Source organism: Anopheles ziemanni, chromosome 3, assembly GCF_943734765.1.
Source record: "Anopheles ziemanni chromosome 3, idAnoZiCoDA_A2_x.2, whole genome shotgun sequence".
Taxonomy (NCBI): Eukaryota; Metazoa; Arthropoda; class Insecta; order Diptera; family Culicidae; genus Anopheles; species Anopheles ziemanni.
The window spans coordinates 6912229-6932500 of NC_080706.1; the positions used below are offsets into that span (position 1 = coordinate 6912229).

Below are 20272 nucleotides of genomic sequence, written 5' to 3' on the forward strand. Positions count from 1 at the left end.
GGTGAATAATTGACCAAATAAAATAAACGCAGGTGATCCAAAATGTATAGTCTAAATTAAAGGATGATAACATTTACAACTATGTTGTCTCCTATTTTTTAAAGGTATCGTTGTTTTTTTTTTATTTAATAAAAGCAGAGAGTTTACGAAGTCAAAGACTGGAATTAGGCATTGAGGAAAGCTGGAAAAATGTAAACAAAAGAAAAGTAAACTACCTGTGTTATGCTGTTCAATGTTAAGTTCAATGTTTATATGAATTTCATGTGGTATCATCGTGTCGAAGTCCCAGCCTGATATAATGGAGGCGCCCAGTACTTTTTAAATTGTATGGATTAAACTACGGAAGGAAAATGAAGTTCCTCTCCAGAACGATGATTTAGTAATGTTAATAGAAGTTTTATTTTCTTAAATTGAATCATGAATCAGTTATCCTTTGATAGATTAAAGTTATATTTATTCGCTCTTGAAAGCATAGTGTGATGAAGCTCAAAAATAACAGGATAAATTAACAGCCTAAAAGTAACGATAAAGTTGTGATAACATGAAGTGTAGAGTGTATTTAATAATAAGAATAATTTGCACTATAAAAGCGGAGGATTAGGAAACGAACCATCCTAATCTAGAGCCCGCTTAAGTTACCCAGCTTACAAGCACTGTACGAGACTTTGGAATACGAAGGAATCATGCTGTTGGAATATTTCTTTAAATTTTGCCCGCTGGCCACCGCCCGCGTCTAGCCGATGGTAGAAGTCCCTGGCGGATACGATGAAGTTGTTAATTTCACGCTCGTTCAACTGCTGGTACGAAGGCAACGAGAGCACCTCCGGTAGCAGCTTGATCAGATGCTGGTTAAGCGAAGCCGACAGAAAGATGACGGTCAAGCACCAAACCGACTTGTTCACCTGCGGAAACGCGAGAAAGTTCGGCAACGAGCAGAGCAGCCACTCTTGCAGAAGCGTCAGATACGAAGCATCGATGGCCGAGCGGAACAGCTGGAAGGTGACGCCAGCGATTATGTCCGGGTTCGGTTGGTTCAGCATCAGCTCCTTAAAGACCTTCGTGAGGATTTCGTTCGCCGGCAGCAGATCACGTATCAGCTGGCACAGCACATCGCCAAACACTCGGGCACCCTGGGGTGTGGTGGTGCGAATCTTGGCGAACAGAATCTCGATCTTGTCGATCTGCTGCACGATAATGTCCGGCTCGTCCTGCACGATCCCATTGCACCGTTCCGTGCTTTCCAGCTGTTCGTTGCAACTGGTGTAGACGCACGTAACCAGGAGCTTGAGGGCCGAAAGGGAAAACATTTCATTGTCGATCTTCACCAGATCAATGGCGAGCTTTTCGATCTTCTCATGTAGCGAGCGTGCCACCCGTTTACTGATAACCAATCGCTCTAGACCCTGTTGGACAAATGAAATATCGAATCAATCAGCAAGAAGTAAAACAAATTTTCAAACTGAACAAAACTTACATTCAAAATACACAAATAGATCTCCAAATTGGTCGTCCGTTTGAGAATGTTATTCGCCGAGATGATGCTGTTCGACAGGAGATTGCAATCCGACACAAACCGGGACGTGTGTTCGATCAGGTAGAAGTTTAGCGTCCACACCAGCTTCGTGTGCAGATCGCTGAAGGCTCCCGAGCTTTCCTCGATGATACCGTGCTTCACGACATAGTTCACGATCACGTTTCGCAGCAGCTGCAGCTCGTCGTTTAGTGCACCGATCGATGAATTGGTCTTTACCAAACATTCCAGCAGGCAGATTAACCCTTGCAGGGTTGCATTTCGGATGTACAGCTGGGTGCTCTTCAGATACGTCGGGATGATCGTGCAAAGGTGCGTTAGCTCAGCAATGGTTGGCACGAGAAGGGCGGCCAAGCGACACAGCAGATATATGATGTGCTTTAAAGATGAGAAGAAGATGATAAACATTGATCATTTGATCCGTTCCACACATTTGCGTGTGTGCCTTTCCCTACCTGTTGCGAGAGCGTATCCTCCATCGGAACTCGCTCTTGCAGCTTCAAAAGGAGCTGATTCAACCAATAGATCTGCTCACGGTTATCGACGATCTCGCAGAAATAAACCAAATGTGGTAACACCAGCGCCGGCTCATCCTCGATCAGTTGCTTCAACACGTCGTAGATCAGTTGCATCGAGCTTGTGACGTCGATGTTCATCTTCTCCACAAAATACCTTCTGTTACGAACAACCAACGTTTCTCCTGGGCTACTCGCTCCTGCTCCTTGGCCATGGTTGATCGTGGTTTCGATGATCTCCCAGAAGTAATCCAACGACAGCTGGTTCCGATCGAACCGAACCGTTCCGACGCTACTATCATCCGTCGAGTGCAGGTCGTCCGAAACCGTGATCACCAAACGGCGCTCCAGATTCGGTTGGTAAAATACGTTGCTCAGTGGAATGAATAGTTGAATGTTGTGCAGCTTTTTCAATCTAAAGTGGTTTAAACATTAGTGTTAGAGAACAACAGGAACAGAGAATGAGACACCGACTTACCCAATTGTATCACATCTAATTTTGGGGTTGCGCGTAGAGTGATGGAATTTGCCTTCGCTAAAACCAATCCAGGGATAGCGGTAGCACGACAGCAGCAAACCCATCACCGCCTGCAGGCACATATGCTTGATTTCCCGCTGCTCCAACAGGCTCACAAACAGTGGATCTTCCGTGCGATTTAGCAGCACCATCATGGCCATGAAGAGCTCCTCAAACTGTTGCCTCGACGAGAAACCGAAGATGTTAGTCCTGTGTGTAAGGAGTGACAAAATAGTTGAACAGATGTTTGTTTGCAATTTAAATCGTTTTTACCTCTTTAAAAACATCTCTAAAAGTTCCACGTCGTACAAATGCTCGATCGGTATGGTCGGTAGCTTCGGGTGGCCATTCTCCTGCGCATCGAGCGTTTGGTAGCAATCGTACAGCTCAACCGGGGTCAAGGCGTACGCATAGAATCGATCGAGCTTAAGCAGCGAGATCGTTACCGTTTCGATCAGTCGAAACAGTTGTCCGCTTGTGGAAAGTTTCTTTCGCATCACGCTCCGGTCGGTGATAAGTTCCGCTATGGCAATCACCTTCAGATAGATATCCATTGCGCTCTCTTGACTCTGTTCAACGAACGGTTGGAACACTTCCGGCAGGCGCCGCCGTACAAAGTGCTGCTCGTCGACAAGTGATCGTTCTTGCAGGGTGTACACAACGTCGACATACAGCACAACACTGTCCCGGTAGCGATCGTTTTGGTTGAGCTCATTCCACAGATAGCGCTGGTTTAGGATGGCCCCAATGCACCGGAGGTACAGCTCGATGCGGGTTACATTTTCCGGTGGTTCCTGCTGGACAGCTCTGGCGCAAACACTACCGAAGGAGAGCAGTGTTTCGAAAAAGTTCGACTTCAGCAGATGCTCCTTGACGAAGCGATCGATGAGCCGGCCCTCGATGTAGAACAGACAGAGATGCTCCAGCCGGGTCAGGTACTCGAGGAAACAGATGGCGGATTCGGCACAGCTCGCCTTCGCCGTCGTGTCTTCCTTTTTTGACTGTACGCCGAAATCGGCCAACTTCCGCATCAACACGATAAGCGCAACCTTTAGCATTGGGTGTACCTTCAGGTAGTTCAGATGCGGATTAAACTGCACACAGTCGACACGGAATGCGTGAAACATGTTTTCGAACGCAACCGAAATTATATCCCGCAACAGGCGCACGTTCAGTGACGCACTGGAGAGCAGATTGATGAGCTTGGTCTCCGATTTGAGTTCGTGTAGCATACGTGCAATGTTTCGTGGCTTGGTGTACGAGTCCCCGGTGCAATGGTGCGCCATCTGCCGCAGGTACCATCCTTCATCAACCGGGAGATCTCTTAGCGCCTGCAGGTTAATGTTTGGAGCTGTCGTGAGTGACATCATCTTCAACTGCTCACTGCTCGCATCGTAATACGCCTTGAGTTGGGAAAGGGTTTTGAAAAGTTTGGGAAACTTTCGCCTTCGATCGATCGTGAAACTCGAGTAAAGATGCACGAAATCATTCTCCGGTAGAACGGCCAGCACACCGCTATCACGTAACCCTTCAGCACCGAGTTGAACCAACGCATCAAGCTTGTGACTGAGGATGAGAGCGGCATTCCGCGAAGACACGATGTTCGTCGTGCCAAGCATATCCGTCAATCGATTGCACATAATGGAGAGCGTCGTTAGAGGGGATTTTTCTAGCAGTGTAAAATGTACGCTCGACAGTTTTCCTTCGATGCCCGAGAGGATGGTTTTGACGATTACTTTTGAAAACTCCTCATCCGTGATGTGACACAGCAGAAGCGGATGGAAATAGGTGACCAGCAGGTGTGTTTCGGACGAAATAAGAGCTTGGATCTCGGATCGATCCCATTTGCTTTCGTTTGGTTTATGTTCAAGCAGCATCTCGACCAGCACGCGAACCGAACGGTCGTTCCGGACGTTATAAGAATCGTTGCGGACGAACGATAGTACAAGCTCCGTGTCGAAGTTGTGTTTTATCAGTAAACCCACCAACGATCGAACGACCGGTTCCGGCAGGGTGCTCCAGTGAATTATTTCCAGTGGTATTTGTTCCGCCAGAACACGACTGATCTCGTGGAAAGCGATCATACTGGTGAGCGTATCCAGGTATCGCGTGACCGAATCTCTGGAAAATTGTATCATTTCTTCCGACGCGTTGTGCGTTAACTGAAGCTCCTCGAGGGTGGTGAAACATTCACGCAAATATTGCACCAGCACCCGCACCAAACTTGGAACCGCCTGTTGGACAACATCGTCAGGTCGATCCTCACCAGTACAAGCCTCGGGAGATTCCGTGGTTTCATCTTCAATCCCTGCCCGTGCTTTCCGGAGGTACAGTCCAACATGATGCAAGAGAAATCGTTCCTCTGTTCGGGTCAAAACCTGCCTCACGATCAGCTCTCCGTAGATCACCCGCTGAAGGGCCGTGCAGGACTCGTTGGCGATGGTTGTGTACAGGATTTCCACGAACCTCAGAACGGTTTTACTTTCCAGCAAAACATTCCTACTGAAACACTCCATCAACCGCAGGACGGTGTTATAATCTTGATCGATTTTCATCACGAGTTTTCCTTCCCGCAGCACCTGCAACAAAGCGGTCAAAATGTCCAACTCACAGTTGGCCACCTGAGTGGCGTCTCTTTCGTGCAGCCGCTCACCGGACATTATCATCGGCACGATCCGGTACACCGCGAGCTCGTCGGGGAATTTAATCAGCATGTTGAGCACTACCTCCTTCTGCGTGCTACACTCGGCTTCTTCGAACACCTTCTGGGTCAAACTTTTCCCGAGCGGACGCAACAGGAACACTTCGTGTGAAAGGGCCTGCACGGAGGCGAGTGCCGTTCGGCGAACCGTGTTGTTCGCCAGCAGGTTGTCACAAATGTTGATAATCTTGGGAATCGTCACCAGCGGCTTCTCGCGTACCAACCCGGTCAGCTGGAACAGGAACCGTACCACCTGCCGCATTAAAGCCTCCGAATCATCCACCGTTCCCCGCTCGATGTGTTCAATGTGTTTGAAGATCGACTCGACGAACGCGCTGCTCGCATCGAGCAGCTGATAGTTGATGTTAAAATCCAACAGCTGGCACAACATCTCCAATATGCTGGCCTGAACCGGCGAGCCAACTTTGGAGAAAATCTTCAAGCACGTTATCACCAGCGGCTCGAACAGTTTCACGTACGCACCGACCTCCGCCAGGACGGGTTTCGATTTCGCTTTGCAGAAATCGTAATATCGCACGAAAAATTCTTCAGATGGCATTTCGGCTGGAGCATCATCGGGAAAGCAAGCCGCCTTGCGGAAGTACGCCACTTCCGCGGTGCGATTGACGTAGTTTGCGTGGAAAATGAAGCGCAGTAGAAAGCGCGTACATCGGATGCAGTGGTCCGGTTGCAGCGTGAGAAACGACTGCAGATAGCGTAGCACTTCCTCCAGAAACTTCATACCGTTTGTCATGGTTGAGAGGGTTTTCATCTCCAACAGTGTCCAGAGGGCCTCGAGAGCCGCCCGAAGATAGTCGAACAGTTTTTGGCCCGCCTCAGCATTGATCGTCATACGGTAGCTTTCGAGCGAGCTGCGAACCTGATGGAACAGTTTCATGCACGCGTGATCGCTGCCAAAGTACCCGAAGCAGTTGATCTGTTGTAGCTCTTTGGTGTTCATAAAGATGTCGGTCTTTTGCACGCGGTTGATGACGATTGGCGTGATGTTAGCGAACAAATGGTGATAAATGTTCAGCAACTTCAGCAGATGAATAATAAACTTATTTATCACTTCATAATCTGCGCTCGTACTTGCCGGACGACTGGAAACAACCACTGTGAAATAAAACGAGATCGAATGGTGAGACATTCTTTTGCATATGAGTTCTATCTTCATAACATTTACCAACAAGCAGCTGCGAACATATTCGCAGTAAATCAGTGTGGACAGTCATATCCAACACGTGTCCATTCATCTCCATCAACAGGCTGAGTAGCACATTAACCAGATTGTACTCATTCCATAACTCCACGTAATCGAACGGATTGTGCTTGGAGAGAAACAGCCGTAAGAAGTTGATAATACCGGACTAAAAAGGATAACAAAGTTTTTAGATTGATTTTGCTCGGACGTTAAACGCTTTTCATCACTACCTGAAGATTTTTATCGCTGATTTTCAACAGTAAATTGCTTATCCTATACAGCACGCGACCGACCGTGGCCGGTGTGCGCCCTCGCTCGACGGAATGATGCGGCAACTGGTAACTCGTTCGGTCGAAAGGGACCGCAAACGAACTGAGAACGTACTGATTGACGAAATCCCCAACGACGGTCTGGTTTGGTTCCGATGGACTTCGCACGGTTTTATCATTCGCACTACGTTCTATCAACTGGAGTAATCTTTCCCCCGCATGGTTACGTACACGAACATCTCCATCACCTAGCCCGGCTAATAGTTGATCAAGGCAGTCGCCATGGAAAAGGTCTCCCTGAAGACCGAGCGCTCGGATACAGTCGTAGTCAAGCTGGACCATCACATCGAACAGTTTGCACTGGACGAGCCAGTATTTGTTGTTTGTCAGAAGCATCAATCGATCCAGGATGACGTCGAATAGATGGGACGTTCCCGATGGCGCAGATGAAGTTGTTGAATGGTCGTTCAAAAAGACGTTCGTGTCAGTGGACCGGAAAGGAATACCCGAGGCGAGCGATTGACCAAGACGGTTTTTGGTACGCTCGTTCGGGATACAAGTGGATTGGCTTTGTAAGTATTTGTTGAAAAATAGTTCCACCGACGAGAGAGCTTGGTTTATTACGGTATGAATTTCATCCGAGAGTCCCTGAAACAAAAAACAAGTGGATATTATTTTCATTCAAACTTGCGTGAAGACTGAACTTACCATTATGACTGCTTGTAGCATTTTGTCTCCGCTTAGAAAAGCTTGCATTGTTGGAGGTATCTTTGAACGAATAAATTCATGATAGCTTCCAGCGGATTCGATTGCAGCCCTCATGAAATTACCAACTATCAATTGCACATTGCCTCGTAGGGTCGGGTCTGGGCTATCGTAAAACAGCAACACATCGGCCAGCAACTGTTGCTGTTCATCCTCAAACTCCTTGCGATCAGACACCGACATTGCCGTTAGCACCTTATCACTTTCCGCCTCACCCGAACGGCCTTGGCGGGCGTCATTCCTCGCTGCTGTTATTACCTTCGGTACAACCAGCAGTTCCCGTCGACGTACAGCACCAGCAGACGGTCCTGTTAGAGCCGACACTGACGCTGGTCCGGGTTCCGATTGTGAAAGGATCGCGTCGAGATCCCGGCTAAGCTTTTCATTGTTATCGATCGAAAAGTTTTCTTCGATCGATTTCAGTTTGGATTTTAATCCCTGATCGAGACTAAGTGACATCGGAGAAAAGTACTCGAAGTACGTCGTGCTGGTACATTCCCCAAAGTGATCTTCCTTCATTTCCAGCAAACCAGATTCCTGTTCTTCCTGCAATGGTGTCGCTGTGGCACCGGTGGCATCCGGTTGATCCTCACCACCACTAGCTTCCTGTGAGAGTTCGTTTATAGCGTCCTCGAGGTTCAAAATTTCCACCACCGCGTACTCCTCCCGGAAGGCATCCTTCTCCAGCGGAAGGCAAAGAAGCTCGGGCTTTAGTCTAACACACGCCGCTACAATCTGCATCGCCAGACTCTTGACCGACACGCGTACGATCGAGTCCGGAATCAGAACGTACCGGCTGCCGGAAAGAAGAAACCGAGAGCATACTAGGCGCGTGGTAAATTCTAGCAGATTTTGATCGTAGATTGCGCCGATGAAAAGCTCCTTCGTGTTTTCTGGGGGCTCGTCAGCAATCATCGAACTGCTAATCGGTACATCCAGGGTGTCCCGGGAGGGAGTTGGGGTTGGAACCGGTTGGATCGCTTGCACAACCGTTGCCGGATCAGTGTCGTCAAGATCGATTTCCAACGTCACGTCCAACTCCGCTCGAACCGTTTCCGCATTCGACGACATGTGGCTGCTGGCCATCGAGTCCATCGATAGCCGATCCTCTTCCCCATCGTCCGGCAAGGGTTTGTCGAGAGATTTGCGGAAAAACTTTGTCACCGATTCGGCCGCATTCGAGTTGGTAAGCAGTGTGTTCAGAAACGATCCGATGGAATCGGTTGACTTTTGGCTTTTCAGGGACAGTGTGTCCGGGGCAGGTGCGGCAACGGAGGAGCCGGCACTCGCATCCAACGATCCGGAGCATTCTAGCTGAAGCGCCGGTGCGGTGCGACTTTCCGTGTCCAGATCCATACTTTTCAACGAATCTAGCTCGATATCGGAAGCCGACGCGAGAGAGCGGTCGTCTATTGGAGGCGGAAACTTTATTGGCGTCGAGGTAAGTGCTAGCGTTCCCGGCCGCAGCAAATGATCCGACCGTGCGTCGGTGCTGGACTTTCGGGAGGAGAGTAAACTTTCGCTGGGATTAAGCTTGAAAATGGAATTCTTAAGTGTCTTCCGTTTCAAAAGCATTCGGCGGTGTTCACACTGTTCCGATAGCAGCACCTTCCGCACGGCCGGTTGAACGTTGGCCAAAATGACGAGCAGTACCTCTAGCGTTGCGTTGATAATCGTGTGCGTTCCTTCGCGCAGAAAGTGTAAGCAAAGATCGAACGTTTCGATGGCCTTTTCGATGCTGCAGTTACGCAGCACGATCGGTAAAATGGCGCGGAAACATCCCATCACTCCCAGGACGGTGTTCGGTTGCTGTTGCAGCTGGCCACACTTGAGCAGTTGCTCGATGCACCGGTTAAAAGCGTTATTGGCGTAGAATTCCGGATTACGGGAGCCCAGCACAAAGGTTAGCGTATTTCGGGCTGCACAACGTCGCTTGGTGGCACAATCGGAGCCAAGGTCTTCGAGAAACAGTTCGGTCATCTTCAGCACCTCCCCGTCGGTCAGGTAGCTCTCCAACTGTCGACAGAAAACCTCCGTAAATGTGCACAAACATTCCAGTAGGGCCGGTTCTCGTCGCTTCGAAATGGAATAAATGCAGGGCAGCAAATTCTGTGCGTATGTCCGCGCCTTCCGCTGTCGTATGGTGTCACAGTAGTGGGCGAAAATGTTCAGTGCAATGCGAAGGGACCGTTCATTGCCATTTTTCTTGATCTCATGGTACAGATCTCGCTGCACCCGGATGATGTTTCCGGTCGATTCACAGTGACGGACGACCCGAGCCAAATTTTCCTCCGCTGCCATCCGAACGCCCGACTCCGATTCCTCGCAGAACAAAATAAACACCGCAATCGCACTGCTAAGGTGGCCATAATAACTGGCGGAATTGGCAGTAGACGTGCCAGGGCGGATGCTGATAATGGTTTCACTAATCTGCCCAAAGTGGGCGACCTTTTCCTTCGCACTACATTCCGTCGTCTTCAGTGCCTCCACCGCACGTTGAAGTGGCCCGAATGGATTTAGTTTATCCATTGCCTCCGAAGTACACCGGTTTGCGCGGATTAGGCTTCGGGGCAATGGATTATATTAATGCGTTACCAGCAGCGACACAAATTTTCAGCCACTTTCGTTTGGACACAATTGACTCATCACAAAAAATTGTTTTTCAAGTTGCTTTTTTTTCTCTGCAATCCAGCTGTGAACTGTCACTTTGTGGTGGGTAGTTCGCTCGGAACTGAAATGAAACTGCTCCCGGAGGGAGCGGATAGCGATAAGGATCCTGATTGTCCTGGGGACTATTCATAAAATCGAAATAGCCTTTAGGTCAATTCTACAATTGATTGTCTAATTGCTAATTTAACAAATGATATGAAAAATCGGCAAGTTTGGTGAGCACGCTTGATATGACGGATTGGGATTCGGACTCGTAGATCCGGATCTCAGTATGGATTTGAATCAAATGATTCGAGTTCCTCAGGGATTCAGTTTCTCCATCACTAAGTTACTTTATTTAAATGTCAAAAATGTAAACAAACAATCGGGAAATCATGAAATATTTCATGTTTCATCGCGCCTGAAAAGATTCATCGCGCCACGTGATTAATTCAAAAAATTTACAATTTTCTCGCAAATATAGTTTAAATCAGAACGCAACACGGGACTCTCTGTAAATCACAAATAATCAATTTATATATTTCAACATATCGCATTTCCAAATGAAGATTGATCGAGAAACGTTCTTGAAGAGCAGAAAGCGTCTCCGACGGTTACTTTCAATGGGAACATTATTACCCGAAGGTCCCCAGTTGGCGATATTTGCAGCGAATTAGGCCCAGTCCTGCCAGTTGTGCCAGTGGGAGTATTCAGCGGTTGCTGCAGCTGTCCCGTTATCGGATTGTACGTGTTGCAACGAGCCCTCGCCAGAATGCAGGACGTAGCGTTAACGTAGAATCCGATTCGCTGAGCTTCCACGTTGAGATCACGGTTTACGAGGGTCTCCAGTAGACATTGATTGATCAACATGTTCCCATTAATCCTTCGCACACACTGAACGAACTCGCAATGGCCTGTATAGCAATCCAAAGCAGTGCTTCCCGTCGATACAACGTTGATGGGACGAAATCCGGTTACAATTGCCTGAATTAAGAAGGGCCATTTTATAACTTCAGTTTCATTTGAACGAATGTTGCTTCTACTTACTGCCAAATTTGTCGCACAAACCGAAAAACTGGTGTTTATAAGATACAACGATGCGCATTGACTGATGGCGGTCAGCTGGGCCGGACCTGGCACGAGCGCTCCTGCGCGAAAGAAGCAACCGTAACAAGCGTCTCGCGTTGTGATCGTCGTCGTTTGGGTTGTATTACAGAGCAGGTTGAACAGCGAGAGCAACCGATTATCGTTGCCAGAGCAAGGTGGCCACTGGTTGCCCAGCTGGAAACCAAGCAAGTGGACCATCGCAAGACATTGGGCAAGCAACAGCAGATTGGAAATACGCCAGCACATGATGGTCAACCTTCTTTAGAACACCACTGGATGTCACTCAAGCAACGAACTACAAGTGAATGACCGATTGATGCATAACATCAACACGTTGACCATTAAATCGTTGAACTCAACCAGCTGGAACCGATCACAATTTACACCCTTTTTTGCTGAGCAGTAAAGCGACGACAGGTGTCTGTTATGATGAGTGATGAGCCTCTAGTGACGATGGTAGGTGGCAGAATATAATGGAGAAAGTACAACTTTCACTACGTTGGACAAATTCCGCTACGTCCACTAATGATGCTTTATTTTACTATTCATCACCAATGACAGCAACAATGTTTTAACATTTTCGAAAATAAACATAAATGGTCTTATTTGCAGAATCAACTAAAAGGTATACATTTTCTTTCTACATGATTGAAAATTCAAAAGAATGGTGTTTTTTCGATTTTATGTTTATTGTTATTGACATTCTTTTTATATTTCCTCCACAGATACATTGTACACCGCGTATGGGTTTTCTTTCTATTTTTCCATATTCATCCTCCATAAACTCAATCAACATTCAATCCTGTGTGTGTATGTGTGTACATGTGGTCTTTGTTTTGTCTGACTCGGTATTGTTTCACAAGCCCGGTTCCGTTTGGGAATGCTCCTCGTCTCGGTAAACACGCTCGAGACGCCCACGTGTCAAGCACAAGCGACAATCAGAAAAGAAACATTCAATAAAAATATACTTTAATATTAGTTCGTTGTCCGTGTTCTGTAATGTAATGTGTTTCCTTCTTCCGTGTTGGTTTGTTTGTTTGTTCCCCAAATAATGTATACGTTAAGTACGTCTATTTGTTATGTTTTTCCCCCAGCCTTATTGGCTTGGCCCCGTGTTGCCTGCGAGTTGGCACTGCAGACAATGCTAATGCTAAGCGAAGTCGCTCCGCTAAGAGCGCTGTATGGTGTGTCGTTAACTTTCGGGGTCGTTCGGCCCCACTAGAAAGAAAACTCTTTAGCAGCCACAGACACAGAGGTTCAAGGACAAATGGACGAATTATGCTGACGAAAAGTGTGTCAGCATAGTTTCATTTCACTTGTTTGCGTGTCGACCTCGAAATCCCACTAGAGGCTTTACTCAAACAATGTATGCTCTGTCCCTCGTCGGGGTCGTTTTACCTATCGCCAAAGACCACCCCATAAACATTTCTTTACTTTTACAAGCCTACAAGTGAATTTCTTAATACAAATTTAAATTTTTCTTACAATCTTATTCGACGAAAAGGGACAAAAGGAAATTGTTACGGAATGTCCATGCGTTTGCGCTGTCTATTAGCAAAAGAAGTGTTTAAATTTGAAAGACCATTCCAAAGCGAGAGAAACTCAAATGGATCGAAAACAAAATGGCAAAGCTAATCTCTAAAGTAAGCGAAGCCATCAATTTGGTTGGACCTGTTCACCGTAACTCCAAGGCTCCGGTGAACGGAACGGGATGTTATGGTTCTGCTGGTGGTTGGTGGACTTTTGGAAATCGGAAAATCAATTGCAAAGCGTTTCGCAGTTGTGGGCCATGATCATATGCATGTTTGTATCGGTCTGTTTCGGTACTATGAAACAAGGAAACAAACGTGTTTGCGGATTATATATTATAGATATGCAATTACAGAGTAGGCGCGTGCGTATGCATGTTTAATAAAAGGGATCCTCCAAATTACACCAATTAATCGATACACAATACTCTGGTATAATAATGATACAAATTATAATAAAAAAAATCATTAATGAAATAGCATTTGCTCATTGCTTTACAATCACAGTTCACATTGACGCGTTCGTGTATAAGTTTTTTTGTGTCACTTTCTCCCTTTTCGTTTTCTTCGTTATCCTTTCAGAAAATACACCCACAACCCATTTTACTCGTACTATTATACTCAACCACACGAACACTTTTTCAAATTGTTTTCTGTTTCCCTCGGTCACATTCACGCCGTACCTCCGAAGAGGTGATATTTTTTAAATCTTGTCCATCCACTCTAGTTCCATTCATTCACATTCACACCAGATAACCATTCACTCATGTTCCGTTGAAAACCGATCGTCCGGCAATTTTCCCGACAGCCAAAAGAAAGCATACCGGGTGACGGTACGATCGGCTTCAGCATTCCAGCCTGCCGAACTCTGGTCAACCGGACTTCTGGCGCTGTTTGCAGTATGGCTCACTCGTTGCCGAGGGGGCTGACACGAGCAGACGCACCTCCGGATGCGATCGCGTCGGAATGGGTAACTGGAACCGGAATATCTAACTTACGGTAAGGTTATTAAATGGTGCATTTGGAAACGGTAGTGTGGAAGTAGTTAATGTGTCCAATGAATAGATTTCTAAATGAAAGGTTGAGCAAATTCTGCAGGTTTCAGACCTCCCCTCCCCTCCTCTCCCCAGGACACCTCGAGGTGTCCGTTTTTCTAGCGATCGTTCTCGCACAACAACAGTGTGATCGACTGGACCTGTTCCGGTGCTGCGGTCGTTTGATAGATGAAAACCGAACAACCAAGAGTGGAGGCAGAAGAAAAAACTGATATGAACATGCCTAGTGTCCCACGTGGACCAAGCGGGAAACACGGGGCTTAACCGCGCTTGAACTTCAGCACCAGCATCGTGACGACGAGGAACAGCGCGATCCAGGCGATCGTCGACACGAAGCCCATATATACGTCCGGCTCCGTTATGCTCCAGCCGCGTGCTAGGATGGAGCGAAGGGACGTGGTGGCCAGTGTCAGCGGTAGGCACAGGGAAATGTACCGCAGAACCAGCGGCATACCCTCGATGGGCCAGATGACGCCCGAGAGCAGCAGCGTCGGGTAGAACGAGCCCAGGGCAAGCTGGATGGCATTGCGCTCCAGCTCGCAGATGGCCGAAATGACGAACCCGAAGCACATGCCGCACAGGCCCTGCAGAATGGTCAGCACCACGATCCAACCGATCTCACCGTTGTTCGTCACACCGAACACAACGATCATGAAGATCAGCACCAGCGCCGTCTGACCGCACATCACCACGAACTGGGTGACAACGTGCGAGAACAGGATCTCGCTGGGCGTCACTCCGGCGACCCACGATCGATCCAGCAGACCCTCGGTACGTTCGATGATCAGCGCCGAGGAAGTCAACGCCACCGCCAAGAAAAATACGATCCTGTAGGGCAAGATCCAAAAGCTATTAGTACAGAGAACTAGGAGAATAGTTAAGGTTATGTTTGGAGCTTACGTTAGGATCACACCCGGAGCGACGAAGTCCGTGAACGACGGATCGTTGGTACCGTAGATTGGAGCCTTGAACTGGATTGGGACATCGCCGAGCTTGGGATTGTTGTCGCACACTCGAAGCAGCTGCTGAGCGAACTCACGATACGCCACCTGAAGATCTCGGTTCAGCATGATGCCAATCTGTTGGTTGGACATATCAAGCCACACGCGAATCTCCGACTGGTCCAGCGTTTCATCGTCCGCATCACGTCCTTTAGAAAGAGACAAGATATTGAATAAGTTCAAACTGTGTTCACCAATGATCGGATCGTGTGATTTGATCTTACCGAGAGCAATTCGAGCAACGAGTGCGTCCGTAAAGTTGTCCGTGAAGTACAGGGCACCCCAGGCGTTTCCGTCGCGTACCGCATCAAGCGCCGAGTCCAAATCGCTGTAGTACTCCTTCACTATGGTGTCGTTGAGATGGCTCAGGTAGCGACACGAGAGGCTCGTAAAGCTACACCCAGGATCAAACACACAGTCCGCGCCGATGGTCGTGTTCATTTCACCGTTTACGATGGCCATCTTCAGGTTGGTTGGGTCGCGTCCAATTGCCAGACAGAACAGGATCACCTGCATCACCGGTAGGGCGAAGATGAACAGCATCACGCCCACGTTTCGCCACATGCGCAGGAAGTTCTTTACCAACAGTGCGCGAATTTTACCCTTAGAGGTGAACTGGAAAAAGGAAATTGGGGAATTAACAATGATGACCGCAGGGGACCTGAAAGATAGTCTGAATACTTACATTCGAGCATCCGGTACATTCGGTGCAGTTGTCGCAGTCGACTGCTTGACTGATTGCACCAGGGGCCGTTCCGTTGAGTCCGTTAATCTGAATAAATAACATAAGAAGATCTTATGTTTAAAAACACCCGGCCCTTGACTATCTTTTTCTTGTACTTACAGCGATGGTCGATCCATTACTGTCACTGATGAGCACCTCCTTGCTCTGGTGGAAGTTAAGTCCTACGACACCACTCTCCTGGCTGACGTAGACTGGGTTGTCCTTCTTGTTGCCGAATGCTAGCGCCGACAAAGAAATGTTGTTGCTAGAAAAGAGATATATTCACGAGTTAGACTCAAACGTTGGATGAATAAAGGACCTTTTAAGTCCCACATTCCACCTACCTGATGTTCAGTTCAGCAGGAGCGACATTAGCTTGACCCTGTTTGCGTGACAGCTTCAGGAAGACGTCCTCCAGACTGCTGCAGCGGTACATCGACAGCAGACAGCTGGGAGACTCCTCCGCGAGCAGTCGTCCCGACCGCATCAGGCCGATCTGCAATGAAGACGAATGGCGGGAGAGTTTGAAATACTTTCATCCGAGGCTGGAAAGGGAAAACCTCGGGCGAAAAGCGATTACCGTGTGTGCTTGTCGGGCTTCTTCGATGTAGTGCGTCGTGATGATGACCGTCTTCTGGCCAGCCTTGGTGATGTGTACCAGATGATTCCATATACTTTGCCTAAGTAGTGGATCCACACCGACGGTTGGCTCGTCGAGGATGAGCAGCTCGGGATCGTGCATCAGCGCAACGGCGAACGACACGCGACGCTGTTGACCACCGCTGGAGGAAGAGGTTTCGTTCGGGTTTGAGCACCATAGTAGAACATCAATAGACCTCCCCGCCTTACTTACCTCAAATTCTTGACCAACCGAGACTCCGATGGCAAATCGAGGAAGTTGAGCAGAAACTGTAACCGCTCGGCGATCTCCGACGTGTGCATGCCGAAGATCCAGCCGAAGTACATCATCGTCTCGCGGATGGAAAACTCCCCATATAAAGCTATCTCTTGTGGCATATAACCTACGCGCGCTCCAGGCACACCAGATCCTATCGGATAAAGTGAATTTGTAGCTGAGCTCCCGGAATCACTCGACGTCAACACTTACCCTTTGTTCCCGGTTTTCCTCCCAGCACCCAAATTTCCCCTGAGTTTAGTCGCTTTCGTCCAACTATGCATGATAGCAGTGTCGTTTTGCCGCAACCGGATGCTCCTAAAAGTCCATAACTGTTGGGAGGAAAGAAAATGCGAGAGATGAAAAGATGAAAAATTAAATGTTACGAAACCAGTCATTGATTAGTGACGCACTTTGGCGTAAGCTCGTGCTCTTAGCTAGAGCTTAGTTAGATACCCAGACAAATGCCCGGCGTACCGGCGCCTTCCCAGCGCCCTCTAATTGTTTCACCCCTGCGGGTTCGCGCACCAACAAGCGGCCCATTTGGAACGAAGCAACCTGCCCCGAGGTTAGCGCAACGATCGTCGATTCCATTCCGATCACGTGCCGAAGATTTATGCGCGTCTTTGAGCCCGGGGAGTCCATTTTGCGTTAGACGTTTTCTGTCAGCCGCGTCCATGTAGGGACAACGAAATAAATAATCGCTTCAGCACCGAAAGGAACCGGGATGGTAGTGGTGATGGCCGATCAGTCAGTACGTGGCAGGGTGACTTAAAATAAAGGGATTCTAACACTTCCAATTCCGCCCCGCTCGCAGATGAGGAGATGTACGCAGTCGCTGAGCAAACGTGGCAAAAGGTGTCAATCAAACAATCCCAAGGAATGTGGATAAAGATCAACAACAGCATTGTCCGAGCGGTACGCTCTGCGTCATCATATGCATCTAATGGATACATTGGCTTGCAAACTGACAAGAAGCTGCCCTTTGAAGACAGGAGCTTTTGTTATGCTGGTTGCTATTCTTTCCCTATCATGCGCAGTATTGAACTCGTCATTTTACAAGATTCTGTGCATCTTTGTTCTCACATGGGCTTGGGTCAGAGAGACAATAATAAGCGCATTGTAGAGGCAACAAATTAAGGATTGGAGCAATCTGCTGATGTAAATGAAGTTTACTTAACCGATATCTGCAAACCACCCCTTCAAACATCGCAACGGTTGCATTTCAAACACTCTCGTTGCGTTGCACTAAACAATCAAGATTGCAAATACGGACTCCATCGGTTCGTTATTTATTGAGCACAGTTTAACGACCGCTTGATCATGGCGTGCATGAGAATGGCGCACATTCCGCGGGACTTAAGCAAACCGAATTTGGCAAACTGGCTTCACACTTCGTCAACCATACCGATGCAATCGAAGGAGAATGGTTAACCAGTTTGCAGAACAGACACCCATTTGAAATAAAGGAATATATAAATATGCATCATCCAAGACCGTAAGTCGAAGATTCTTATGACTGAAGACGTCAAGGGGGATCAAAATAACATATCCAAACGTCCAGTTTGATTATGTTGTTGATCAATGAAAACACAATTTAGTACTTCTAATGTCGTCGCTGCCAAGGCGAATACATTTCCGCACGAAATCACAGCAAGGTAAAATATTATGCTGTTAACAAACACAGGAAACAATCAGGAGCATAATTAAGACGCGAGCACGTTTCTTTCGGCGTTCGGGCACCAAAACAATGCTCCGGAAACTCCACGCCTGAAGGACGATGCCAACCAATTGTTTCTGTCACCAGAATAAGCTCGGCCGAATAAGCCGCAAAGCAAGGAAGCAGATGAATACAACCCGCCCCGAAGGTGAGCCCTTTTCCGGCGCTGAACATTACTCGGCCTCGTGCGAACGGAACATAAATCATCATCAAAACGTTCCATCGGGTAAAAGTGACAATGAACGTCCATAAAACATGTGCTACGGAAACTTCCGTGTGTCCCGCGGGTTGGAAAACAACAAAACCAGAAGGACGGCTATTATCGGCGAACGGTCGTAAATGTGGCTGCAAAATGTAAACAGTGTCCACATTGCGCGGATGATCGCGTCGTCGAGATTGCAGACGCTTGGCGAGTGAACAGTTTTGCCTGCATTCCATACTTTAGCGAAACAGTGTTCATCATCGGGCATAGTTACTTATTTTACAAGCATATCCAGCGAAATAGCGATCATCGTTAGGTAAATACGATTCTAATACGCGAAACTGATTTTGAAGTTATCCGCTATCAAAAAGAAAAACTAACCGATCACTCATGGATATAAAATAGAGCATTCCGAAGTTAATATTGAGACTCGATTTAATTTTGTTTTGGTCGGTGGTTCGTTTGGTTTTTGCTTTCAACCTAATGGTGGCAATTACATTTGCCATCACTACGTTCATGCAACCATTACGAGGAGGCGTTTGTGTCCGCATTGCTCGGGGACTCCAGGCGGAACACGATGAAGATGGACGCTTATGGTTCTCGCGGTTGCGCGGTCACTTTTCGGAATATATGTATGGATCATCGAAAGGTTACCAATCGTTCGCCAACACGTCTTCGAAGGTCAACAATCCCAAAGTATCAAACATCGCCGCAGAAAAGAAAGGTTTTCTTCAATCACAGACCGGCGGAAAAGTGGCACACAAGCAAAGGTCAGCCACGTATCGGCGAAGGGGAAAACTCATAATTTTCACGGGTCGTCGGGTTCGTACTCGCCAGCAGAGCCAAACACACAATGGGCTGTGTGATGATGGTCACAATAATTTGTGTGGCTGATGGTAGTTAAAGTGGGTGGCCTTATGGGAAAAGGTGCCCACCGCAACTGGCCGTATGCATGCGAACAGGGATGGGTTCCGGGGGGAAAAAACCCCCTTCCGATGATTAGCCGAGATGAACACACCGCGTAATTACTTCCGCGCTGGCAGGAATGCGCCACGGAGCGATGCGGTTACGAATGTTTACAGATATTCGCTGTCAGCACCGGCAACAGTTTATGATTATGTGGTGCGTGCACGAGGAGGGAAAAAGGAGGAAAGAAAATTTTCCCAACCTGCTGGTAACGGAAAAGCGTTGCTTCACGAAAGAGAGATTGAAGTGAATAAAAGAGGTACCACGAAATCTTACTCGAAATAGAAACTGAGCTGAATAGATGAAATAATTTGAAAAACATTTTTCTCAAGTATTTCAAAGGTTGATTTGCGCAATCTGATGATTTTACACAAAATTGGTTGGACTCAAGACGAAGTTCGCCGTCAAAAGTAAATTTTGCAAGCTGTAGTTTCAATTAATTTTCTCATTAAAAATTCTTCTTCTAAATTCGGTGTCTTTCTACCCGCGTTTCGGTCTTACGACTCAAGGTTAATGAGTAACGAACAATGATACGCGCAAAAACCAGTATCCGGACGCATCCATCTCAACTCCGAACATCAGAGAAGGCGTACCGTAATCGGAACTCAGGAGGGAGATGATCGTTTCCAGCTAATCGAAGCGTGCAATTTGATTTGAGGCACGATTGGGTTTTCTTTTTTTTTCTTTCGCTACGGAAAGCTGCAACTTTTATGAGTAAGAAGCACACATATCAAGTGTGAGTCGGTTCTAATCGAATCGCTTCCTGTTCCGCGTACTATTCCATCACTGGGAAAACCCGGCTTATTAAAGGCTTCCCCTCTTTCGTCAAATGTGAGGTGTATAAATAAAGATCCAAGGTGAAGTGTATGAATGACGTGACGACGACTCAACTAACGCTGGCGCCAAGGGAAAGATTGTGCAA

The 20272-nt window shown here is 47.6% G+C and overlaps 3 protein-coding genes across 3 annotated transcripts in view; all 3 read right to left on the reverse strand.

Annotated features, from left to right (window-relative positions):
• Window positions 1–630: 630 nt before the first annotated feature.
• Window positions 631–10105, reverse strand: LOC131287033 (huntingtin). The gene is made up of 8 exons (XM_058316047.1): window positions 7446–10105; window positions 6699–7385; window positions 6451–6634; window positions 2837–6380; window positions 2525–2773; window positions 1987–2461; window positions 1475–1909; window positions 631–1403 (listed from the first exon to the last, which is right to left on the reverse strand). Exons 1-8 carry the CDS (start codon window positions 10029–10031, stop codon window positions 645–647), a joined length of 8919 nt encoding a protein of 2972 aa, XP_058172030.1. The 5' UTR covers window positions 10032–10105; the 3' UTR covers window positions 631–644.
• A 589-nt stretch (window positions 10106–10694) lies between these two features.
• Window positions 10695–11456, reverse strand: LOC131289598 (uncharacterized). Its single transcript, XM_058318890.1, has 2 exons — window positions 11199–11456; window positions 10695–11135 (listed from the first exon to the last, which is right to left on the reverse strand). Exons 1-2 carry the CDS (start codon window positions 11454–11456, stop codon window positions 10695–10697), a joined length of 699 nt encoding a protein of 232 aa, XP_058174873.1.
• A 2646-nt stretch (window positions 11457–14102) lies between these two features.
• LOC131288144 (ABC transporter G family member 23) overlaps window positions 14103–20272 on the reverse strand; it is a 35782-nt gene continuing 29612 nt past the window's right edge. The window contains exons 3-11 of the mRNA XM_058317257.1: window positions 16676–16794; window positions 16421–16616; window positions 16148–16349; window positions 15912–16063; window positions 15688–15832; window positions 15529–15615; window positions 15068–15458; window positions 14743–14992; window positions 14103–14670 (exon numbers count right to left, since the gene is read on the reverse strand). Of these exons, the coding sequence (XP_058173240.1) occupies window positions 14103–14670; window positions 14743–14992; window positions 15068–15458; window positions 15529–15615; window positions 15688–15832; window positions 15912–16063; window positions 16148–16349; window positions 16421–16616; window positions 16676–16794 (2110 nt within the window). The remainder of the gene's footprint in view (window positions 14671–14742; window positions 14993–15067; window positions 15459–15528; window positions 15616–15687; window positions 15833–15911; window positions 16064–16147; window positions 16350–16420; window positions 16617–16675; window positions 16795–20272) is intronic.

What these genes read in the sequence shown, in the direction of transcription:
- LOC131287033 (XM_058316047.1), bottom strand. Translation starts at nt 10,031, where the DNA reads ATGGATAAACTAAATCCATTCGGGCCACTTCAACGTGCGGTGGAGGCA. An exon ending in TCAGCGATAAAAATCTTCAG is followed by an intron (nt 6,635 to 6,698) that starts GTAGTGATGAAA and finishes TATCCTTTTTAG; the next exon opens with TCCGGTATTATCAACTTCTT. An exon ending in AGGATACGCTCTCGCAACAG is followed by an intron (nt 1,910 to 1,986) that starts GTAGGGAAAGGC and finishes TCATCTTTAAAG; the next exon opens with CACATCATATATCTGCTGTG.
- LOC131289598 (XM_058318890.1), bottom strand. Translation starts at nt 11,456, where the DNA reads ATGGTCCACTTGCTTGGTTTCCAGCTGGGCAACCAGTGGCCACCTTGC. An exon ending in TTTGTGCGACAAATTTGGCA is followed by an intron (nt 11,136 to 11,198) that starts GTAAGTAGAAGC and finishes TTCTTAATTCAG; the next exon opens with GCAATTGTAACCGGATTTCG.